This window comes from Pygoscelis adeliae, unplaced genomic scaffold (genome assembly GCF_000699105.1).
Source record: "Pygoscelis adeliae isolate BGI_AS28 unplaced genomic scaffold, ASM69910v1 Scaffold103, whole genome shotgun sequence".
NCBI lineage: Eukaryota > Metazoa > Chordata > Aves > Sphenisciformes > Spheniscidae > Pygoscelis > Pygoscelis adeliae.
The window spans coordinates 5,347,887-5,373,614 of NW_008824723.1; the positions used below are offsets into that span (position 1 = coordinate 5,347,887).

A 25,728-nucleotide genomic window follows, 5' to 3' on the forward strand; every position below is an offset into this window, starting at 1 on the left:
GAAGGAGCTGGCTTCAAAATAGCTTATACGTGAACTGCAAAAGTCATCCACTTGATTCTTATTGTGGAGAGAGCTCGAGTATATGAATCTCATACAGATGATGGCCAGAAAATGAATTTCTGTACGTGGCTGGCTGGCTGAATTCCTATTGAAAGGTTACTTTTAACATTGCTGGGCACTGTTAATGGTCCGCTATGATGCTTAGAGCAAACAGATTTTAAAAATGCGTTAAAATTTTAAACTTACCATATTTACCCACAGACCATTAGAAATTAAAATAAATATAAATAAATGTAGCCCACAGACTACACTACTACTACTTAGAGATTAAAATAAATAACTGGCATTTCAGCAAAAGAGTGGATTACATAGGTGTGCAGGCAATAGCAGGGGGAGACCTGTGCCCGAGACACCCAGTCCTGCTCCCCTTACATCTGGTGCTAATTTTGGGCAGTTTATGTAAAGCATGAGTTTTCTGAAGGCTTATTTTCAAGTTCTCATCTTTTTAAAATGAGGCTGGTTTTCTGAGGGAAGGATTCTAGACATGAAAATACAATGTGGTTTTTACATTTGTATGTGTGTATACAAACCCACATACTTGTTACTAAGGTATAGGTAGGCATAGTCTTAAATGTGATTGAGATCTACAGATTTAAAGATTTTGTAAACTTAGTGCATCAAAATATAAGGAAATAGCAGCAGTGGAAAAAGAGTACAAGCCTTTTTATTGTCATTTTCTCAATCCATGTCTCTAGAGCATCTTGTTGGCAGCCAGGAGATGGAGAGGCCCCATCATACTCTGTCAGTGAAGACTGCCTATATCTGAACGTCTTTGTTCCTGCCACCACTGTAAGTAGGAGACAAGTCAATTTTTTTTGTAGCTGTCTCTTTTCAAAGTACTTTTAATTGTCATGAATAATTGTTTTTCATGTGGTGTTCACAAAGCCCTGCAAGGTTAAATTAGGTGCTTTGTTGTTTGTACTGGTGCAAGAGTATTCCTATATGCTTTCAGTGAGCCATGTTTGGGTAACTAGGAGGGTAGAAAATTAAAAACCTAGAAATAAGAGAGAGACAAAGAGGAAAACAAAACACAAGAAGAAGGTGGCAGCAAAGGAGGAGAAATTAAGGACAGAAATGGCAATGTCCCTGAAATGAGACCATTTGTCCAGGAGATGATAACGCAATACAACACGTCACATCAACAGTTAGCACCAGTCGAGCAGCAGCAGATGGGGTTTTTTTCACCCTCATCTTTACGGTTCCCCTGTTGACATCTGTGGGAGCTCTGTTGAGGAATGAGGGTAGCAAGCAATGCTAGATTTGTTCCCAGCCCACAGAACATAAAAATAGACGTTTTAAAGATGACTAGGCCAATGGTACAATCTGAGAAATTGTCATCTGAAAGCTCTTGAATTTCTCATTCTAAATAGATAGAAAATAAAGCTTCAAATTGAAGCCAAGCTTAGATGATTGGCCAAACCCCTGGGGGGCTGGGGATAAAGATGTGAATAGCATGTGAATCCCATTGAAGAGTGGGCTCAGAGAACAGGAATGGAGTTTTTCTTTCCACAGTACTGGTAATTTTCAGAAGGTGACAGTTGTTATAATAGAAATTTATGAGTCTGTCATACTGCATGTCTGGAAAGAGCTGGTTTAGCGATCTGACAGCAGCACACACAGTCCCTTGCAGGTCCTTTTAATCACCAGAAAGACCAGCGGTCTGTTTTCTCCCTGCAGCACCCGACTCTTGTTTTGCCTTGAGTGCAGTCACCGCTTATTGAAAACATCAGGTCACTGTCCCAGGCAGTTTGCCATCTCTGCTTAAAGTGCTGCTTTCAAGATAGCCTATTTGCAAGCATTGTATTTTGTACTATCTGATAGACTAAACTGGTTTGTCTTTTCTCCTTGGTGGTACTGAGAACTGAATCCATCCTGTCTTTTGTAGAGGTGTAAGGTAGAAGTAGGTCCGGTCAAGTCAATCAGTTTCACATGTGTAAGTCTAGCCAAGAGAGAACCAAAACTTCTGTTTTTGCAGAAGTAGCTGGGAGCAGAAGGCATGGCATTTTCCTGTTTCTTTTTGTGGTGAGCTCTATTTTTTACTCACATACAGAGAGCTATAGTGATATATTTTCAGCCCATGGAAAGTTAAATTAGCTAATAAATACTGAATAGTAAACCTCCTGGAGAGCAGTGAATGCAGAGGTCATTCAGGAGCCTTTTGAGCCTGAACGAGAGCACAGTGCAGGGACTGCTGCCTGCCACTGAAGGACTCTAAGTGTCAAGCAGTGAAGAAGGTGAATGACATCACCTCATTTTGCTTCCATAGCTACGTGTACCACATAACCCTCCAAATAAAACTAGCACTTCTGAGAGACTTTTTTCCACCTATAACCGTCACCACCTGTCACACTAGCAAAGCAAAGCTGTGCTTCAGCTTGATTTGCAAAGGGTTCAAATGTAAGATCAAGAGCTGAAACTCTCCACTAAAAAAGAAAAGAAAGTGTACCCTCTCTCCTCTTCTCCCATCCCCTGCACGTATTATTCCCACCCTTATTGCATCATCCCTGTTGCACTTGATTCTTTACAGAGCAATATTGTACAGTAGTAAAAGCACTTAAGGTTGCCTGGCTCGGTAGAGTTTATATTTGTCCATGCCAAGTAGCTCATTAAGAGTTTTACAGAAGGATGGAGAAGACAGTTCTAAATATTATAAAGCCTTTCAGATTTCTAGCTTACTTGCAGTTTCCTGGTGGATGCTGAACTTCTCTCTCCCTTGAGGGTTTGCACATGAGACCTAAGCCCCTACAGGCATGAGACCATGGTGGAGCTGCTGGGCTCCCCAGAAGACATCGCCCCACTAGCTAAGCCAGGGAGCCATCTGACCATGTCCCAGCTGGAAGTCTTTGCACAGATTTTACACCTCAAAGTGCGACTGTCTGCATTTTGTTGCTAAGTATGGAGCAAAACCCTGCACTGGGCAGTAGCCACGTGTGGCCTGTCTGCAAGGAATGTGCTGGCCCCACTCTGCCCAGCATTGCCCCATGTGTGCCCCACTGCAGCCTGGCATTGATGCTGGCGGTGCTGCATCTCAGCCTGGTACCAAGTGGTGGTGGGTGAGGAGACTAGCTCCAGCAGGCTTTAGTTAAGGTCTTGCATTTCTTCTGCCTCACAGATTTAATTGCAGTGGTTGATTGAAGTTGGTTGAGAACGAGGCTTATTAAAAAGAAATCCACTTATATTCAAAATAAATTATCCAGCAGCTAATGTACAGTAAAAAATTAATTGGCTACCAAATATATATATAGATAGGTGATATGAAATATCTCATATTGTGAGGCATAGTGCAATTACAGCATGAAAATAATTGTGCTATGCTGTTAAAATGACTAACAAGAAATGGGAAGGCAATTATGTTAAACAGCCCTCATCTCAAGTGCCCAAATCCATAAACTCTGAGATTGAAATCCCGTGGGATTAAACCCCAAATTATTTTTCATTACAGTTTAGCTTTACATAGGAGAGGGATCTGTCATTGCTCGATGCAGACTAGGAATGGGAATGCTACCTCCAGACACTTGGCACTAGGCACAGCCCAGGTGCTCGGTCTTCCCCTGAATTGCTCCATATCTGTTGCAGCAGGCTTTGTTTTGCTGGTTTTATCTCCCGTCTTTGCCTTTCTTAAGCTTTTCATCACTAAAGCATTGGGCAAAGTCACTCAGCATAATGTAATATACAATTTACAGGGCAGCTGGAGGTCATGGTGCTATGCAGGCTGTGGACATGGGGGAAATGCCTAGTTGCAACCTCAGGCTTAACCATGCTGAGCTGAGGGGACGGAGCAGGCTCAACATCATGTTTAAAACCGTTTTAGCTGAATGGCTCGATGTGGTTGTATTTTAGAATGAATTTCCATGTGAAAACAGATTCTTTCATTTTTTTTCTTTGCCCCCATCTCTCTCTCTGTGCTGCATGTGGTGCAGAAATGGGAACCAGGGACAAGGCACTGTGAATTAGGCAATTTCTATTCAGGAGCAGAAGTTCCTGAGAGAGAGCAGCATGTTTCAGTGCTTGCAATTTCTGGGGTTTTCTTGGTAATGTTGTGTTCATAAGAAGCCTCTGAAGTGATTCTGCAGATAGATAAGTGAAGAGTGCACACAGTCATGACAAATTCAGGGCAGCTGAGGGGACTTTGCTTCCTATCCTGTAATTTTGCAGGAGGCTGCAACCATCACCTCTCTGCTGCTTCTCCCATACAGCCAGTTGCATTTTTGCTGGAGACATCCTTTGCCAGAGCAGATGGAACTGCTGTGTTTAGCTAGGCTCCATCCAGAAAATAACAGCAACAGAGCCCAATGCCCTCTAGCTGCAGAGAAAAATAAGCCTCAGATATACTTTGATGCTTCTGCAGGGGCCACCAGCCCTTCTTTGAAAAACACCAGCAGTTGCCAAAGCAGAAAGCGGGACGGGTGGGTGTGTGCGACCCGCTGCTGAGCAGAGGAGAGAGGAGCCTCCTTCAGGATAGTCCCAAATTGGGCAATAGGGGATGAAAGTGCTGAACAAAAAATAGAGGTTACACTTTGAAAAAACCTTTTTAGCATTGGAGCAGGTTATTCTGCTTTTTGCAGTGGGAAGAAGAAAAAAAAAAAAAAGAAGCTAAACAAAACCCCTCCATGTGTTTCACTGGTATTTCTTCCGAGTGTCATCTTGACAGAGCTGTAATCTGCTGGTAAATGCTGAGGTCTCCTGGGGCAGTTCTGCTTTTGTGCTGCTTATGCAACAGCAGCCTGGCTGCAGCCCTGCTGTGTGTGCAGAGAGGGTCGACACAGATGGGGTGCTGCTTTGGGAAAAAGCCTCTGTTTCTGAGCAAAATCGGGTGGCTCTGCAAGGAGTGCTAACATGGACAGCAGCCCATCATAGCTCCTTCCCATCCCGGGAGTCCTGCTGGGCTCTCTCAGGGCAGACACCCTCTGTGCTTCATGAGAGGTGAGTCTCTCCCATGCAGAGACAAAGTCCTCTCTGCAGGACCCCTCTATATATCTAGTAGGGGAAAACCTCCATGGGGATTGAAGGAGCAATGAGAAGCTCTTGTCAAGTGAGATTTTTGAGACTAGGCAGTGTTTAAGTGCTGAAGACTTGAGAGTAGGAAGCAGCTCTGCACAGGTGTTGAGTTAGATCTGGTCAAAATGAAGCAACCCAACGGGCCTTTTCCTTCTCCTGTTTCCCACTTGTTCGAACTTTTCCTGCACGTTTGTGTAAAACAGACGTTACAGCAAAGACGAGCCCGCCACATGCTCAATGACCAAGTCAGCAGGATGGGTCTGCCTTGAGCTAACCTGGTAAAGTTGTTGGCTGGTGGAACACAGTGGTGCGTTAAATCTTCTTTATACTGGATGTAGTGTCCTCTTTAATGGTATATAGGTCATTGTGGACAATTTAGCCCTAGAATTTCAGACAGATGGCCAGATATCCCCTCATTATGGTCACTGTTAAAGAGCTATGAATGGCTTAGATAGTGTTAATGGGGAAGATGCTTGTGTTCTCATCAGTGACCTATAAAAGCAGTTGGCTACAGGAATATTAACCTGGTTGTTTTCATGGCAGGTCAAAAATATGTCAGTGTTACTGTTCTTCCACAACGGAGGGAGTTACAATGCTGAGGAGGGAAAGACAACCATAGATGGATCATACCTAGCTGCCATCAGTAATGCCATTGTCGTGACGGCAAACTACCGGGTTGGTGTTTTTGGCTTCTTCAGTGTTGGTAAGTCATGGATTTATAGAAGAAACACAAATATGGGCTAAATTGCATTCTGTAACACTTCTGTTTCTATTTTTTTTTTTTTTAAAGTAAGTTATTTTTTAATTTGAGAAACCTGTATCTTTCACTGATTATTTTTTTGGGGAAAAAATGGCCAAGGAATGGTGGGGACTTAATCTGAAAAGAAAGGGGAGAGGCTGGAGGCAAAGGGACAAGAACAAAAAAACCCCAAGCATCTATATCAAAGCACTGGCTAGACTTCTGTTTGCAGATGAAGCTGTGGATATTGAGTTTTACAGGCGCACAGAAAGATAGGTTAGGCATTAAAATTCCTGCTAATTTCAGTGGCCTGTCATTGTGGATGTGGTTTTCAGTGTCTCTGACTTCCAGCTGTTCCATCCATGAAATTTTGCTAATGCTCAGTTGTGCCCGTGTCAGTCAGGGAGAGACAGAGAGGGATAACTGCAGGTTAATGGTAAGAAGGCCATGAAAGTATAGCGCAAAGATAGTTGGTTGGTTCCTCAGTAGTTCAGCCTGACTTCTCCTCCGAAGGACTTGGCATGTTTAATTTGAATTCTGTCCTGGACGTGACTGCACATTCGCGTGTTCTGTGCTTGCATCTCTTCCCCATACGCTAGTGTAAAGGATGCTTTTGCTCTCCTATTGCCTCCTAATACCAATTGCCATTGAAAATTATACAAATTCTCATTACATACAGGATTTTATCTTGTGCAAAGAGGCACGTACACATGAAAATGCACATTCACATCTCCCTAAACCTTTGTGGTAGTGCCATCTGGTCTTTGGGATTGGTTTTTGCATTTTGCATTTTATTAGATTTAAAGTTTAAGCAAGTAGGGAACACTTTTCTTTCTACCGTCTTTCAATTCTGGCTGGGACAGGAGAACTTAAGGTAGATAGCCACGGAGAGAAAATTCAACAATTGCAAGTGGAGCTCTGGCTCTATTGGTCTGGTGGCAATCCTTGGTCTCTCTAGTGGACATTTTAGTACCGTTATAACCCTTAGGAGGTTATATTTGCCATGTTTGCAAATACCAGACCTGCATACTTTGCCTCATGATTCTTTTGAGTATTTACTGCTAGTGACGCTGGGTGGATTTTGCCTAGTTTGGGGTTATAGTTGCAGCTATTGGTTATTGTTTCCCTTCTCTGTTTTACTGTTTTGTTCAAAGCTTACTCCCAGCAAAGCCTGTTTTTCATTCAGTAACTAGAGAGCCGGCACTGCAGACTCCTTACTCATTTAGATATGAAGTTGGTCATAGGTGTATCTGGGGAAAGAATCACTGTTTTCATCAGTGCAAACCAGATGCTTATGAAAGTGATACCATGGCTTCATTTTGGCTAGAGCCAAATGCAGTGCAAGCTTCCATTACGCAGCACTGCCCACGCGTTACCCACTAACCTCCTTCAGCCCTGTGAATCTCACCTAGGTTTCTTCCTAAGTGGAAACTGCTAACTGGGCTGAATATTATATAGCAGTATTTATATGATGGTCCATAATTTAGGGATCAGGAAAATTCTCCAGCCTCTTTTTCATAGGGAACTGCACACATATCCCAAAACGTCAGTGTGTGAGCTGAATGTACTGAATTTGTTTTCCTGCAAACCTTCAGATAGAGGTGGATCATTACGAGTAGGGAGCATTTGGGGGCCCTCTCCTTCTCTGTACTATGGAGCTGTGGCCAGGGAAAAGTGCAGTTTTTCCTGGCCTCTTCCCCTGTGGGAAATCCTTGGTGTGCGTTTGGGAAAATCCTGTTGCTCCAGAGGGAACTGGAGCAAGTAGGAAAAACTCTTTGCAAGAGTCATTGGAGCAAACTAAGCACCACATTCATGGGAAGCCCTAAAAATTCCTTCAGTGCCATACTCCTGTCTCCCCTGTGTCCCCTTTAGTCCACGTGGGGATGATGAGGTGTGGTATGTTTGTACCAGTCTCCCTGTCAGCATGGATTTTCAGTCATACCCATCCTGGTGAGCAATGCTCCCACTGCAAGATCTATTCTTTGGTCCACCACAGGTTGGTGGAGTACCTCTGACTCCTGTACACGACCAGTAAACACTGGGGATTTTCAATGAAGGTTATCAAACTGGGTCAAATACTATAAGGGTTTTTCTCAAGACACAAACCAAATCCATAATGACATTCCAGGGATGTTTCCATTCTTACTGAAAGACTAGGACAAATCCTGGTCCTTTGGAAGTTTTGCCATCAATTTCAAAGGGGGCAGGAGCTCACCCTTAGGACTGTGGGGACATTAGCAGCAGGACTGTTAGAAGGCCCTGAAGTTACAACCAAAAGTTATGAGCTTGTAAGCAATATCAATTTCATTGTCCAACTAAGCAAAGTGCTGAATCCTCTCACGTTGACTTGTTATAAATTGCAAAGCTAGAAATGAAGGAGTTAAATGGAGATTTTGGGGGATGAAGGGTAGTGAAAACAACCGATTTCCTTTTTTTTTGTTTGTTTGTTTTTGTTAGTTCTGCAGTTGTTCCGGTCTCTCATTGACAGGGCTTTTGCAAGCAGTCAAAGAGCTCTTATTCTGCTAAGAGTAAAGGATGTTTAATTTAATTTGCTATCACATTAATGTTGCAAAAAGTGATGCACATTCTTACTAGTGCCTTCACCTCTTGCTCTGCACTCAGAACAGTTAAGGTGAATTGTCAATGATATGGATGACAAGAGTATGGAGAAGTCAGTCATGTTTTTAGGCCTGATTCTTTTAAGAGTCCATGAAGTCATATAAACCAGGATGATTTTCATGCTTAAATTTAGCACTATTATTCTTCTCCAGTTTAGTCATAACAGAAATGCATATGCATGTCCTTGTTTGCTTCCTTCTGAACACTGGTTTCTTTTCATTCTCCTGTGGTCCTTGGGAATGTGATCTTTTTCTGCAAAAAGGCAGTGGAAAAGATTCCTTCCAGATATGTTTCTTTTGGTCTAACTACTGTGAATGTCTGTGCATGCATCTGTTCCCCAGTGTGGTACATCTCACAACCTGGCTGTGGTTTTTGCCAGGGCAAAAGGAACTGGTTATATTTCCCTTCTTGGTCTTGTTGTTTAGTATACCGGTAGCAAGGCACATTGTGTGGCTAAAACATTTACGTGGAGTTCACTTCCTCTGGGGAGGTTTCACGAGGCATGCAGCAAGCCCTTGAAATGAGGTTTCCTTTTTAACAGAGTAGGTTTATAGCTGGATTGAGAATCCTGGGAACTGGTTGTGGTGTGCAGAACAAACTAAGAAAAACCTAAAAACTAAAGCAGGAAAGTTTTTCCTCCATTGCTTCACTGGTGTGGCTTGGCCTGATCATCTGAAACTATGGCTATAGGTGGAAGGCTGTAGTTTCTGGGGCCATTTAGTTCTTGTCTGTCCTACTGAAAGGACATTTATAGTGATGGCTGTTGTGATGTGGATATCTGTAAGATCTGCAAGACTATCAGTAATCTGGTCTCCTCTATATTCTATTCTGCTGCTTAAATTGGTCTCTATGATATCTCAGTAATTTGTTACGGTAGGCATATGGATATCTACTACAGGATGTATGCTTTCAGTTCCTCTTTGCCTGAGCCAGGGCTACCTGTCCATGAAGGGGTAGCTTTTTATTCCACTATCTGTTCATTTTGATTCACTAGTTTCTGAGCCTACGCTTACTTTAAAATTGTACTATTTGGTGTTGGCAATGGAAGAAACAATTTCAGCTGTGTTTCTATTCCTGGTTTTTCTGTCTTGTCTTGTTCTGTTTTGTTTTTTTCCCCCCAAGTTTTAAATGTGGAGAATTTAAAATCATTAAAAATGAATGGCTCATTGTGGATTAAAAAGAAGTAGGCAGTGAATAATCGTTTTCTATTCCTTTCTTATGGACTGTGTAGGAATTACTTATTTCTGCTTTTGTTGATATAAAATTAAGCTTGCCCAGGGGTTTGTATCATTTGATGCTTTCAGCATTATTTTCCTATTAATCAAAGTACCAGGTTACCACTGGTTGGTGTTGAAAAGAAAGTAGTCTTTTCAGCGGTGATACCTAAGCATGGGGAGTACATGATTAATTATTTTTCTTTTGTTTTCATGGGAACAAAAATATGAATACATATAAATCAGATCTCTATCAGTTAGACATAGGTCAATCTCAAAGGATATATATGGAGATATTATAAATTATAAAATAATATCTGTACGTGTGTAAAGAAATGCAAGATGATGTGACTTATAAATGATTGGTCAGACAGGGTAAGTGTAAAAGGGATGTAGGAAGCAAACAAATGCAACTAGGTGTACTCCAGGGAAACAGTCGATGATCCTTATGGGTCCCTTCCAACTTGAGAATTTGGCAAACACTGTGATTTTTTGTTTACATTTAATTCATGTTAAGATTGAGCTACTTATGTAGAAAAAGAATCTCATGGCCTGAATTTACGGATACTTGAGCCTAGATTCAAGTCTCCTGCCATGAGGTGTCTAAATGAAGCTTAGAAGTTGGAGTGTTATTTTTCTGTCTTCAGGACAGACAATTAGGCACCTCCAGGGATGCCTGGTGGAGTGGTAAAAACTGAAATGGAGTCAATCTGTAAAGTGATGACCTTGGAAGAGACCACTTCAGATGTTTAAACTCTGGTATCAGTTTTGTCAAAGTTCAGCTGCAAGAGCTGCTAAAAATGTAACATTTAATCAAAACTTTAAATGTTTATAGTTTTATTTCTTTTCAGACCTATTTATTTATTTTCCACAATAGGTTCTCCTGAGGTGAGTGGAAACGCCGGCCTTTTGGATCAATTGGCAGCTTTGAAGTGGGTGCAGCAGAACATCGCTAGCTTTGGGGGAGATCCAAGACGGGTTTCTTTAGGAGCTGACCGTGGTGGGGCAGATGTTGCCAGCATTCACCTGCTCACAGAGACAGCGGATATGGACCTCTTCAGGAGGGTGTTGTTGATGGTAAGTCCCATTCCTGCCACTTCAACTTCATTGTGAAAGGTTGTTGTTACAGACATGAGGATGTTGCAGTTTGTGGGTGCTCGTTTTATTTCATCCATACCTTGGCAGCACTAATAGGGCTGTTATTGCTATAGTTATTTTTCATCTCACCTGTGACTGCTATCTCCAGGAGCTGGGTGCTTCACAAGGATGTACAAGATGTGCACTTTGGTGATTGATTTAGTCATAGTAAGAATCTGGTTTTCGTCACTGTGGTTTTCTGTGTATTATATAAATAGTCTTGTTTCATAACTTATAGGTACAACAGGTTAGTTTCCATTCCATAAATACGGTTGTTGATCAGCAGTTTTTCGACTCTAAAACTTATGAGCCAAACATCCGCATGTTTGAAGTATCCAATCTTTTTATCTGATCTCATGACAGATTTCATTTAAAACAAAATGCAAGTTTCAGAGAGAGAGTAAAAATTGTTTACCCACACGCTTGTTTGCTGTCAGCTTGGACCATTTTCACAGTCACCCCAAGTGATCCGTATTTTTACAGCCCTTCCCGTGTCGAATCTCAGGGCTTTGAGATCAACTTTGTCAGCGTCAATACTACCATTGATCTTTACAGCCTCAGATGTGAGTAATGTGCTTGGAATCATAGAATCATAGAATAGTTTGGGTTGGAAGGGACCTCTAAAGGTCATCTAGTCCAACCCCCCTGCCGTGGGCAGGGACATCTTCACCTAGCTCAGGTTGCTCAGAGCCCCCTCCAACCTGACCTTGAAGGTTTCCAGGGATGGGGCATTTACAGCCTCTCTGGGAAACCTGTTCAGGTGTTTCATCACCCTCAGTGTAGAAAATGTCTTCCTTATATCTAGTCTCAATCTCCCCCCCCTTTAGTTTAAAACCATTCCCCCTTGTCCTGTCACAACAGGCCCTGCTAAAAAGTTTGCCGCCATCTTTCTTATAAGCCCCCTTTAAGTATTGAAAGGCTGCAATAAGGTCTCCCCGAAGCCTTCTCTTCCATAGGCTGAACAACCCCAACTCTCTCAGCCTGTCCTCATAGCAGAGGTGTTCCTTCCCCCTGATCATTTTTGTGACCCTCCTCTGGACCCAACAGGCTCCTGTCTTTTTGTGCTGAGGGCTCCAGAGCTGGATGCAGTACTCCAGGTGGGGTCTCCCCAGAGCAGAGTAGAGGGGCAGAATCCCCTCCCTCGACCTGCTGGCCACGCTGCTTTTGATGCAGCCCAGGATACGCTTGGCCTTCTGGGCTGCAAGCGCACATTGCTGGCTCATGTCCAGCTTTTCATCCGTGAGCCTTAATCTTCAGTGGAGGTTTATATATCCAGCAGAAATGGTACTTGGACAAAATGATCCCTCTGCTAGCAATGTTGACTTGGAACACTGGGCGGAGGAAGAGAATTCTTGGTCCAGGAAGCCTAGGGCCCAATTAAATAAAATATTGCCTTGAAAATAATGACATCTCTATTCACTACTTGATTTTTCTTCAGTGTGCCCTTGCTCCAGGAAACATAACTTGCCTTTTGCATTCCCATGTCTCAATAAGATTATTTTAATTGCATCACTCTAGAGGGGAAGGCAAGGGAAGTTGTTGAAAACTGCTGTTCAATAGTTGCTTTTTTGTGTCATTCTCAGATAATTCCTCACACAGTTCCTAGATTTTTACTCAGCTCTTGGCATAGCAGTTAATTTGCTAGTGGACCCAGAGTCCTTTTCTCTCAGCATACAGTTTCATCCTACTCTTTCTCTGAAGTCACAAACCCTTTACTAACATGGCTCAGGATGGGGCCCTGTGAAAGCTGTAACAGGATACAGTGCAGTTTACCAGTTGAGGAACTGGTGAAAGGGAAATGCAAGGACCTCTTTGCTTATCATTATTTCTGGAGTGTATTTCCACATTATATCTTTTCTTTTATAAAATAAAGTTTGAACTCCTTCTTTCTCCTGCAGCAGGACATCGAATAATGGAAAACAGTGGCAAGTGCAATGAGTAGGCAGGTGCATCAATTCTTCCCACTACTCTAGTCTTTGTAACAACAATTTTCTTCCTGGGACTGTGCAGACCACTGTCTTGGCAAAAGCAGGATCTCCACTTATTTCAAAGTAATGTTAAGTATTTATCCTTACAGTGTCATGGTGGATTTTGTTTTCTTGTGAAATACACTGATAAAATAAAAAGCAAGCAGTAATTGCAGTGGCTTAAAAATACACTTTATCTTTTTTTTTTTTTTTTTTGGTAATGAAGTGATACAGAATGCAACTGTTGGTTTACTCAGATTTCTCACCTAGAACTCCTGTAAAGGGATGCATCTTGGTTTTGTTCTAAGACACCAAAATCGTTGCGTACTTTTAATTTTACTGTAAAAAAAGGAGGTGCACACAGACTAAGAATCATGAAACTGAGAATATATACCAGATATAGCTTTCCTGAGGGAAAATCCCATGAAGCAATACAGCTTTTCTGCAAAACTTAGTTTTGCACTCCTTGTTTGGATCTTTGTCATGCATTAAAAAATGATAGTGTTTCTTAGCATGCAGAGACATGTGATGTATGAAACTTTCCCTAAAAAAAATGTGACTGAAATAGCAAAATGCTTCTGAATTTCCTATGTCTGCCCTATAACAGATTTTGTTTGGAACAGATCTGAAAAAAGATTGTACAAAATCAATGCAAAGCTGTCATGGGGACTTTTTATAACTTATTTCATCTTTCAGTAGTCTGATTAGAGAAAAGTAGTCTCAGTGATTATGGTCTTGTTTTAAATCATTTAAGAGCATTAACATGGTGTTTGACTTCATCTTTTGATTAATTTATTTATTTATCAGTGCGATTTTGATGTAGAAGAGTGGATCAATGGTACGGATTGCCTCCATCTCTTGCAGGAAGCTGTGGAGAGCAGATACGTTAGGTGTCCCCTCCAGGCATTCCTTGGTGGGTGTCAAGAGGAGAGCTCCCAGGCTTCCTCCACCCAATGCAAGGGAAGACACCAGGTCCCTCCTGCCTGTGGAAGCAGGTCAGCCAATGCTGGAAAGAGCAGATTTATTGCCCTGCTGAAAACTACCGCAATCAGGTGCCGGGCTGCCTGACATGGACTCTAAATATCCTTGATCCTATGATTACCTACCCTTTAGATCCCCTTTCTTCCCCTTTTTTCCATCTCCTTTTTTTTCCCTTTACCAGCCTCATTCCCTTTTAAACAAACCAACCACCTCTGATTACTTTTTCTCCACGGGTCCCAGTTTTGCTACATCCCTACCCAAATTTGGTATTTCTGATATTGTTTCTTAGGTAATCTCAGATTTTTATAGAATCACCTTGGTGCTGTTGGCCCTCACAAGATCGTGCTTCACAAAAGGTCCCCAGTACAGTCTTTCAGTTATTGTGAGAAATGGCCAGACCTCACAGAATTTCCCCATAACCATCTGTAAAATCCAGCCATCCCTTATGGCACAATTCATAAGTTTTTGTCGCCTTCTCACATCTTTACTGTGAGGGTGACCGAGCGCTGGCGCAGGTTGCCCAGGGAAGTTGTAGAGTCTCCATCCCTGGAGATACTCAAAAAGCCGTCTGGACATGGTCCTGGGCAACCAGCTCTAGGTGGCCCTGCTTGAGCAGGGGGGTTGCACCAGGTGACCTCCAGAGGTCCCTTCCAACCTGAACCGGTCTGTGATTGTGTGAACCTGTCGTCATCAGAACATGTCTTATCCCCTTGCTACAGAGCATGTTCCAAGTGCTGCCCAGCTACATGGGCTCTTGGATTCTTTTGTCGCGTTCTGTGAGAGATACCTTCTGGCAGTGTCATTGCAAGCCTGGGTGTTTGTACTAGTTGCACGCTAGGTTTTCCTAAAAGCAATACAAAGTAATTACTGGATATTATTTTAATGAATAAATACAAGTCATGACTTAGAAATCTGTAATGCTCCCTATATACATTTCACTGGATAAAATGCAGTCACCACAACATATTAATGATCAGTAACAGTAATGAGATTATACAAACGCCTAGAGTTTGTTTTGCTTTGTGATGTTCAATGTTTACCAGCCAAATTACATTCATCCTTTAAGTTCTGAAATATGTTTAAATAGGCTGTGAACTATTTTGATCTCTGAATCTCTCTTGCTAGTGCAAATAATCTGTTACAAGATCTAAAGAGCACACAGATTTGTGCTAAGAGGTATTTACAGAGGAAATATATATATACACACACGCACATATATATATAAACCCAATTCCCTATCTCTCCAAACCTTCATCACTCAAATCTGTGCAAAAAGTTATGACAATATTAGATTGAAAAGATCTCAGCTTGAGAACATAGATTGCAGCATTTTACACCCCCAGATGTGAGTGATTACTTGATTTAGAAAGCAATCACAAGTCAGGTTCAAAGGACCATACTAGCTGCTCCTTTATCATTTAGCAAAGGGTACACATATATAGAAAAATTCTCTGATTCGTGAAATTTCAGATAACCCAGTTACAAATCTTTAAGCAGTTTGATGAAATGTGTCATTACTATTTGACATAATGCTCTTCAGACAAGAAATTCAGAAAACTTTTTAACATCCACTGTTGCTGATTTGCTTTCTGAGTTTAATTATTTAAAAAGCTGCTATTAATATAAATATTATATATAAATATGGGGGTGCCTTCAGGAGATGAGGTTAAAATCTGGTCCTCTACACATAAAACGTCACACCTTTGCAAGCCTACCTTTGCAGTTAGGCATGCTATTACCACATTTTACTTTTTATTTAAAAACCCCTTTGTTCTCTGTTGTATATCTGCTAGACTATGAGCAGCTGTGTTATGCTTTTGGATATGCCTGTACTCCCAGCTCAGGGCTAAGCAGGAATTGCTTTTCTCAGTGAGTTAAGCTAGTTCTTAATTTTGTGACCACTTTGTAACACTGCAGGCCATTACCAGCAGTTGAATTATGTGCCATTTGGAAAGTCAATTATTTTAATTTTTTCCCCTGAAAGGTAAAAATGACAGAAGTATGGAGTCAATATAATCAGGTGTTTCTTGGATGCCAGATGTCAGATACTTTCTTGGGGTTATTGATGACTTTCTGACCCACTGTCAATGACAATGAATGATACTATATGGAGAAGAAAAAGACTCCTTTTCTAAATGTAGGTAGGTTCTGTAAAGATGGTTTTCGGCTTTGTGGAGAATACCAGAGTAAGACTTAATTTAAGTTCTTGAGCTGTAGTTAGTCCTTCCCCCCACCTTTGTACAATGGTGGGCATCACCCTTGCTGAAGAGTCATCTGCCTCACTTGGCTCTTGACTTAGAGTCTATTTCAGTTTATCCTGCTTGTGAACAGGTTCTAATTTCAGGTGCACTGGGGACGTTCCCAGCATATGCCGTGGCTGAGATAGCACCTTTAAGAAGCTCTCTGGTTAACATTCAGAAGAGGAAATGCAGAAGCATTGCCAGCATTTAATCATCATATCTCTCAGCTGTCGAAGGACTGCAGGACCACAGAATGCTCTGGGTTTCTCTTCTAACAGTTGTTAGAAGTTGGGGTTTTTTGTCTGTCAGTTTTTTTTTTTTCCCCTGCTTGTCTTACATTTAGTCTTCATAGTATGTAGGTGGCAAGTGAAGGGTACTCTTACGTTTGCTCCCCGTGTATATAAGAGATTGGGCTTTCTTCTTTCTGGCACTTGCAAAAGAAGCATTGTCATCCCCTGTTAAGGAGAGGTAGGAAGCGATACTTTCCCTCAGGCCATAGCTGAGACAAGAATCATCCATTGCTGCCAGGGTGCTTTCAGTATCTTCAGTCACCTCCAGCCTTTAAAAGAACAAAATTTTGTTACCATTTCAGCTACTTGAACTGAGCCTATTAGTATAATATTAAAGGCTGTTAAACCAAACTATGTTAATTTTGTTGTATAAAAAATTTCCTGTCTCATAAATGACCAAACATTTCTGTCACTTAGTGATTTTCCAAAATAATCAGTACAACAGTAGTATCTAAATATTTTTCAGCATCTGAAAAGGAAATAACATCTATATACTTTCTCTCTTTCTTCTTAATCTGTAGGAAAAATGGCCTTGATACTGCACAAAATTTTCTTGCATCTGTAAGCAAAAGAATATGCTTTGTGAAGGAAGGGTAGTGGAGGGAAATTTACACTTCAAAAACAAGAGGTGCTTTTGTTTCTGAAGGTGGTTGTTTCACCAGCTTCTGAAACCTGACCTACTTTCTCTAGTTGCAGTCATGATATTAGAAATCTCATGAGCCTTGAGTTGGGCTGTGTATTGAGAGAGACACAACAGGAAAGATTCATGCTGGGATAATGTGTTCATTGCACCTGTGCTGCTTCATGGATGGCCACCATGTGAACAAGGGGAAGCCATTTCTGACTACCAGGGCTCACCTGTAAGCCATTGCACATTAGTGTGCCGTTGGTAGTGGATCTGGCTAGGCTTTATGGCCTGGCTCTTACTCCTGCCCCCTTGGTGGAAAGGACTCCTGAGTCCCAAAGGGACTGCATATGTGGCCTGACTCTTAGCTGCACAGGAGAAATGATTTAATGTTAACTATACTTTCCTTCAAAGTTAGACCAAGATTATCAGTTAGAGAGCTGGACATCCAGTTTTCATGGGTTAAGCTGCTGTCAACAGCTTTGAAGATTGTCTAATCTTTAAAACTGGTCTCAGGAGAAGCAAATGGCTGTTTCTTCTGTGTTATAAGTACAAGTGTATACAAGGCTGGAAAAAAAGCCTTGTTGTTTCTGGCAGCCTGTGTTGTATGTGGTACCTGTGAATATTTCTCCAGTTGAAGTTTTTATTCCGCATCACCACAGGAGGAACTTGATTCGTTGCGCTGTTGTTGTTAGTGCACTGGGTAAGACAAGGTGTTGTAAGGACACAGCAGAGACCATCAGCAACTTCTGAACAGGGAAATGAATACGCAGGCAGTTAATCTTTGCTCACTGTTATCTTCACTGTTTTCCTTCCCTGGTGCATGCTCAGATAAACAGTTTTGGACACAGTAGTAGTAGTCACTAAATTGTGTGTTCTCAGCAAGGACACTGTAACACAGGCTTAACTTTTTCCTTTCCTCATACCTTTGCCTTTTAATTTATCATGGGTTATATTTCCCACAGTACAAGTGAGGAACTGGGACACAGAAAGATACAGTGACTTGTCCAAAGTCTAGAAGGAAGTTTGTGACACAGCAGGGACTTAAACCCAGGTTTCCTGAGTCCTCAGTGAGTTCTGCTTTGGCCTCCCATTGTCTCAGCCATGCAAACAGAGCATAAAATAGATGCAAGATGGAACCACTCAGATGATTGGATTGTATGTGCACCTATTCTGCTGTGGAACATGACTATGGAATGAATCAAGGTTCACATGTTACTTTCATCTGTTTCTTCTCTCTGTCCTCTTCTCCTTGCTCCCCTAGGAACATCGCATATGTTGTGCTGCCCAAGTAGAGAACATCGTGGCTGAACGCTAGTGTTTTACATCTCTGAGCCTTATTTCAGGGTGAGATTGTGTATCATCTCATGGTGGGGGAAGGAGGAGAGCTAAATCTCACTATGTCTCCTCTTACACCTATAACTCAAGTAAAAATGTTAATTGTTATAAGTTTTGGGTTCTGCCCCAGCCTGAATTTTAGGCTTCGATTATTTGCTTCTTTCTAAATGGAGAAAGGTGTCAGCTAACTAAAATGTAAGGAAGAAAAAAAAGACAGGAAAAAAAAAAAAGAAATTCCTGTCCAAATTCTCACTCCTCTGTTTATATCACCGGACTTGAAAGTTTCTTTTGTATGTTTTGAATGTCAATATGGCTTTTTCCCCCAGTTTATCAGAGTACTCTTTGGCCAACACGCTTTTTCATTTACCTATGAAATATGCAGGTACTTTTAAAATTACAGAGTACCCATTACTAATTAAAGCACAGAAATTATTGTTCTCTTGTAATTTTTATGCAATTAACTTATTGCAATCTTCCTTCCTCATTTTAAAATGTTCTCATTTTAATGCATGGTAACTGCAACCGCTTGATTGTGCTGCTTGTCAAGTTATCTCTCTGACACAGGTTACATTGCCATAAAACTGGAAAACTATAATTGAAACAGGTGTCATCTGCTGGACTGATATTAGCAAAAAGGCAGACTGAATACAGATTTGAGCTAACAGCTTGAGCCCCTTGAGATAACTTCTGCTGATAAAATCAGCAGAATAGGGAAGCAGTAATAGGGAAGAAACTAACAACATTTCTGGGAATTTTCTGCTGCAGATAAGGTTGCGTGATGTAGTGGTTCCTAAGAGAAACGTGATTGCAGAAGCTGATCTCGCATGTCCTGATGCTATCTGTCTGTCTATATGGTAAATAAATAAATGGCAGACATGTCCATGCCAGTAAACAAAGTGAGCCAGGAGTTGAACTCTGTCCCTGAGATCCAGAACCATGACTTGCATCTGTACAGCTCAACATTTCTGTACACCCAAACTTTGACTTTAGCTGTGCTCTGAGAGGGGCTGGGCATCCCTGGCCTGTGCTAACCTCCAAATTGTATTTGAAAGCTGTCTAGGGAAGTGCTAGACACTAGTGTTTGGACCAAATAGCGTTAGGGACAGCTCTATTGACATGGCCATACAATATCATATACCAATACTGGCAGAGCCTATCTGTCTTTATTTAGCTGAGTTCTTGGGTTGATTTCAGTTGTACTGTTAAGGGTATTTAGGATCAAAAATAAAGTAAAAGACATAAACCAAAAGTTTTTCCATTACTTGTTCTGTGGCAGTAGTTGCAAGTCTCAGACATAGGCAAAATTTCTTGTTCTGGAACTTTGCTTGATAGTTTTACAGTTGCCAGTGGAAAATATGTTTATTCTGCAGTTCTTTTTACCTGAGTAGTGATTCACAAGGTCTTCAAGGCACTGAAATGTTTGCCGTGGAGAGATGTAATACCAGTTGTTTGGAAGGCGGAAGATCCTGTAATGTTTCACTTGCCTGTGCCGCACCGACAAGGAATATAACCCTGGAGAAAGAGGAGAACTAATTACCCCAAAGTAGGGCCCTAATTCTGGATGGATAGCAGTGACCACAGCCAGAGTACCTGTCAGATGTGGTGCCATGATCCAAAAGGTCCCAGAAAGATCTGAAAAAAACTGAGTGGCCATCCTAATTTCTACTTATATAGTATACTTTATATATATATATTTAAGTATAACAAAGGGAATAAAGGGACCAACATCAGGGGCTGAAATTTTGATTGAATGTAAATTTCTGGTGTGTTTTTCCTTTATTTTTGCTAGTATGGGATTTTTAAAAATGGTGTAAAGGAAACAGGCCTTTACAGAAGTAGTTTGCCTTCCTCTGAAGAGGGGGACCAGACTTACGTGCTGGTATGCTGCTTTAGTCAGCTCCCAATAATGCAGTAGCTGGTACCTGATAATGCAGTCCTGGCTGGAGATGACAGCTTGGATTTTCCTGTTTCTTTGTTTAAAATTGTTGTGCAGCGTTTAGTTGGTAAGGACTGAATGTTGATCCTAAATTTCTTTGAATTTAGTATCGGTATCATGAAACTAATTGGCCTGTGGTATGCGAGAGGTCAGAGTAGATGATTTATTATTCCCTTCTAACTGTAGTGTCATGCGTGACATTAGAATGCGTTCTGGTGCTTCAGAAAAAGGGAGGATATGACATTGCACAATGGGAGATGTGTTCCCATGGAAGAGAATAAAAGTATAAAGTGCGTACAGTACAATTCCCATGTAGCAACAGAATTGCTATGAAAGAAAACAAAATTGAAGGTATGGCATTTTTTAAAAGTAAATAAAAGAACCACCTGTTTATATAGGAAATGCACTTATCAGCCACCTCCACTGCTTGGTGTGTATTTTATAGCTTCTTCAGGCAATTTTTTGTGGACCAAGGCAAAGCTGTGACTTTTCTTCCATTTGAAAGGTCCCACTGCCTAATAAGCTTTGCATGTGACCAAAGTAAATAATAGTGTTTAAACAACTGTGTCTTGTTTGTGCTGATGCCTGTGGAACTTTCCATGGCCATTGCTAACCCTGTTTCCAGTACTGCTTTGTAACGTAGGTGACTGGTGAAGAGTGGCATGCTGCACTGGGTGCCTTTGCCTTCCCATTACATACATTTTCTGGTTTCAGACTGATCCATATGAAGCAGGACAGGGAGTAAATTAAAAAGCCGTAAAACTGTTAATGCCTGAGATCAAGAGGGAAAAAATTGTATTTTCTCACCTTTCCTAGTTTCGCTCTCTCTGATCATGAAGGAGCCAACCTTGGTGTTGGGTAGCTGTAGAAGTTCCTCTGCTTTTTCTCTTCCCAGCCCTTCAAATAACCAGCTGTGAAGCAGGAAAAAACAAATTCTGAAATTTGGACACCAGTGAAACAGAGAGCAGCGTGTGGCCGTGAAAGGGCAGCATTAGCCAGGAAAAGTGACTGCAAAAATAACACTGTGCCTTTCTGTAGTTATTCTCTCAACTATGTCCAGGCATATTTCCCAAATTTATGGAGAAAATCTTGCTGTCTTTGAGTTCCATTAACTTTTGTGAGACTAAGAGAAGAGTGAATAAGGTTTGGACTTATTAGGAAAAAACTTTTCGAGCTGCCTTGATCTGAATTGTTGGGGACGTATCCATGTGGTATATTGATGGCATATCTGTGGCATTAGTTAAATCCCTCTTTTTCATTTAAACCACTTCTGTTAACCCCAAATTGTATTTTATTGTATCGTAAATAAAATACAATTATTCTGCTTATGCTAGGGAACAGTCCAGCCATTTAAGTTAATTGGCTTTGTGGATAAGGGAAAGTGGAATTAGTCCTACCGATTTTCACCATAGCTTGATACACTGCTGTATTTTGCCACAGATAGTGTCTAACCATGTAACTGAGCTTGCTTGGCTGGTGTAGGAGTTACTGGCACTTTATTTTAAAGTTGTTCTTGTGTGTTTGATCCAGTCTGCTATTGGCAAAATGGTCTTGGGGAAGCTTCAGACAGCAGCTTTCATTACCATATCTGTGCCCTGTCTTTGGGAAAGCATCTCTATTTCAGGAGGATATAAAAGCATATTCAAATTTAAGCACTTGCATAAATCACAGTGAAGTTCACAGTTCATATGCTTAAAATTAAACAGGTATTAAAACTTTTGCCAGAAAAGTTTTAAGTGTGTGCTTTAATGTTTTTTCCTGAGTGGTGTCTAGGGCAACAAGAAACCTCTGAACCTTCCTTAGCTCTTCCAGTGTGAGAGTTTACATTCTTGAATGACTTATTAGTCTTTCTATTTGTTCTTTTTGGTCTGTTTTTCATGAGCAACTCTAGCTTAAATTTTACTCTTTGTAAATATTAAAAATCCTTTCTAAATAGGGTGTCTTTTTTGATGTTTTAAAATTAGAGATCAGTCCATGCAACAGAAGTCTTTTAAATATCTTATATGACATTTGAGGGGGTTTTGACCCTTTCCAGCATTTAAAACTAGGATTTTCCCTTTAATACAAATTCATTTTCATATAATAAACTTAGATGTGGATTTGATGTTCTCAGATTTCAAAGGAACTATTTTAGACTGTCAATAAAAAAAATTTCTGTCTGTCTAGTCACTGTTGTCATTGTTTTGATTATGACACTTAATAACTAATCAGGGCAGTGTATGTAGAAACATAGTGTTGAAAGGCTATAGGAAATGCATTTACTTACCCGTGGTAAACCTTTGCTACGTATTTTCCTGGAATATAGTTTTCTCGACCTGTTGTAAGGGAATGGACTCTCCACCAGCCTCCTTCACTGTGTGAAAGCAAGAGAAGGGATATTTTCAGATGTACTTTCAGAGCTTGTCATCATTTTTGAAATTAGTTAAGACATACAGATTAGCCTGTAACCTTCTGTCTGTGCTCCTGAATCTACATATTCAGAAAGAGACCCAAGTTTGTTTCATTTACAGTAGTTCCATTTCTAAACCTACATCAGGATTAAATTTGGATGCAGAAATAAGCTACATTTGTTCCATTTAAGTTACGTAAGTAATAAAATATTCTTCTGTAGTTAAAAGAAGAAGGGTAAATACTCAGTGGTTAAGCCATGCTGTGCTCTGCCTTCCCACAGCGAGACTTGTACTGGTATCCAAGACGTTCAGTTTATGGCTGAGTATGCTGTGTCTGGACAGCCCTGTAGTTACTCCTGTAACATCAGGGTGGAGACACTCAACAAATGGACCCTGTCTGCCTGGGAACAGGTTTTCAGTCTAACAGAACCTGGTTCATGGTTTGCTCTTTTACTTTTCTTCAATGAGTTGCTGACCAGACTCCAATAAAAAAGACCTCATAGCTGAAACTAGTTGACTAGACATATGTTTTTTCACTGATATATCTTAGGTTCTTGCTGTGATACTGAATGCTGGCTTTGGCTTTTGAATCCCTTAGGAAGAGCAGGGTAACAAGAATTTTCACAGGGATGCTGCGGAGCTTTAGTGATTAGCGCAAGGACGCTGATGATTGATGGGTTCTCTCCACCTTTTCCTTTAAGAGTTTGAATCCAAATAATAGTGTGTCTTGTGTTTGAATGCTGGTTTTGTGGAGGTTCACATAAATGCTCCCAAATAACGCCCGGACTTCAGACCAGAGTCTCAGTGTATGTCAAAACAGCTGAGTTGAAAACACTTATGTTAAACCTCCTGAGTTATAGCTGCTGGGACCATGGTCCAGAATGTGTATGTTGAGGGGAAAAAAGGAAGTGTTTGCTGCTCAGAGCTGGAAATTTCAGGGCCCCACAAGTGTTGTTTGTGGGTTTCCAGCTGACTTGAAATTGTCTATGAGAAGTTTAGGTTATTTTAGTTTTTTCCCCCGCAACTCTCCCAGACAGAACCAAGAATTGCAATAACAAAAAAACTGAGAGACTCAGCATCTCCCTCCCTCCAAACTGTAATATTACTGACCCTGAAAAATCCCTATGATGATTAAAAGTCCCAAAGCAGCACATGTCTCCTGGGGCAGGAGCCACAGAAATTATGTAGATTTGGGGGGGATCATTGGAGGACATCTGGTTTGACTACTGCAGCTAAATGCAGTTGCTCGTCTGGTAATGAAAGGTGCCTGACAAGTGCGGAGAGTGAGAAACTGTGCCAGTGGTGCTTATCTAATCCTGCCAACCCAGAGCAGTCACAAATATCTGTGAGGAGTTGTATTTTCTATGGGGTTCCACGTATCATGCTCCTGGCAGGATTGGTGGGGCTGATTGCCACTACACATAATTGCTTTGGTAGAAGGCTGAAAAGCTGCCGTTATAAAAGCAGTACGTGCTGCCTGCTCATGCTGGCTTCTCCGTGGTGACTCCTCATCGCTCGTGCTCTGGTCATGCCTGCCATTCTCTTCTCTTCCACTGCATTTTGCTGCTTTGAATGACTTGAGAAAAAGATTATACCTACAGCTTATCTGCAGCAAGAGTCTGCAGGCAAACGGTTCCTATTAACATCAGCACATACCCCAGTAGGGAAGAACAGGTCCTTCATTAGGACACTATGCTTTGCATAGAGCATCGGAGTGTCTCGTCTTCTGTGAACAAGCTGATTCAAAACAGGAAGAGGAACGTTCCCATCAAGGCTTGCTTTGGCTCTTATTTACTATTAGGAAAAGCTCTTGGTCACTGTACAGCAGGCAGACGTGATAAAAATTGCTGCTACAGAAGCCTAGTTCTTTTAGAAGGTGTTCGTCCAGTAGATCATACTATGCAGCACATGCGTATGATATGCCACACATATAATTCCCATTGATACGGGAATATGTAGTTATGTGGTGTTGTGAGGGCTCGTAGCTGAATGAAAGCTGGGAGTGAGGCTTTAAGCTGGAATTTCCACGCTAAAGCAATTGTTGTACCATGTCGTGTATGTTACGCAAACTGCAGCAAGGTTTAAACAGCTAGAATTTACCAGAGAAGAATTCCCCTGGTTTAGGGAAGGTCTCCATCAGCAGAAAATTCATCTAGTGGTATTGTCTGAGCCTTGTGACCTCTAGGTTCAGGGAGGCAGGGAAAGCACTTTGTCAGCAGAACATAACTGCAGCCATTCTGGGTCAGACCGAAGGTCCATGTAGCCCCGTATCTTGATGCTGACAAAGGCCATTGTAGGTCACGGTGGCCTGGAGAAGAGTCTGAGAATTCATCAATCATCTGTGATACTTCTCTTGTGTACTTCTGTCCTACCATCTGTCCTACTTCCCTTGAGTACTTCTGCCCTCCAATCATTTGACGCTCTGACTTCTTCAGGTAGAGAATTTTGTGTATGAATTTAGAAATCCTCAGAGGATTTTTCTGCTATGAATGTGTCTGGTCTCCCCTTGAATCCATCTGCTCCACCAGCTGCAAAAATGAAATCTTTAATTTCTGTTTAAGCAGTGCAAACAGTGGCTGTGGGGCTGAGTAACTTCTAGAAGGTGACTGTGTGCCGATACAAGTTGTGCATAAAAGAATATTAGGGCTGCTGTCTTCCATTTTTCAAGAAGTGTGCTCACTCGTGTTTGTGGCAATATTTGCACTGTGCTTAAGGTTAGTCTGAACTAGTGCTTTTAAGCCTACTTCCTTCTGGGGATCATAAATTTTCAGAGTGGAACCGGCTGGGAAATCTTTGACCTTTTTTTTCCCCCCACTAAGAAAATGCAGACTCAAAAAATTTAAGAAGAAAAAAAGCTATTTTTTTATTTTATTTTTGTTAGTGTTGCCTTAACTCTAGGGTGAAATTCTAAGACATAATCATAAAGGAGTTGTTAGATAAAAGGATGAGAGAGAAAATGAGATACACATTTGACATAGAGAAATTCAGAATAATTTTCTTTCTCTATATGATTCAAACTATTTTTGCTCTTACTCTGTTTTCCACTAACATGGGGGGGATACTTTCTTAAAATCATTTTTCAAAGCAGAATTCTGTTTTGAGTCCTACTTTAGAATAGAGTCTGAATCCAGCTTCAGAAAACATGTCAGAGGAATCCAAGGATCAAAGAACAATCTGAAATCCCAAATCCTTAA

The 25,728-nt window shown here is 41.2% G+C and overlaps 2 protein-coding genes across 2 annotated transcripts in view; one reads left to right on the plus strand and one right to left on the minus strand.

Moving 5' to 3' along the window:
• Positions 1-25,728, plus strand: part of TG (thyroglobulin) — a 166,384-nt gene that overhangs the window by 89,360 nt on the left and 51,296 nt on the right. Inside the window, exons 39-41 of the mRNA XM_009323383.1 lie at positions 756-849; positions 5,602-5,761; positions 10,508-10,707. Coding sequence (XP_009321658.1) covers positions 756-849; positions 5,602-5,761; positions 10,508-10,707 — 454 coding nt within the window. The remainder of the gene's footprint in view (positions 1-755; positions 850-5,601; positions 5,762-10,507; positions 10,708-25,728) is intronic.
• Positions 15,481-25,728, minus strand: part of SLA (Src-like-adaptor) — a 22,109-nt gene continuing 11,861 nt past the window's right edge. Inside the window, exons 4-8 of the mRNA XM_009323363.1 lie at positions 22,411-22,497; positions 20,952-21,055; positions 19,589-19,720; positions 17,487-17,619; positions 15,481-16,514 (exon numbers count right to left, since the gene is read on the minus strand). Of these exons, the coding sequence (XP_009321638.1) occupies positions 16,295-16,514; positions 17,487-17,619; positions 19,589-19,720; positions 20,952-21,055; positions 22,411-22,497 (676 nt within the window). The 3' untranslated portion in view covers positions 15,481-16,294. The remainder of the gene's footprint in view (positions 16,515-17,486; positions 17,620-19,588; positions 19,721-20,951; positions 21,056-22,410; positions 22,498-25,728) is intronic.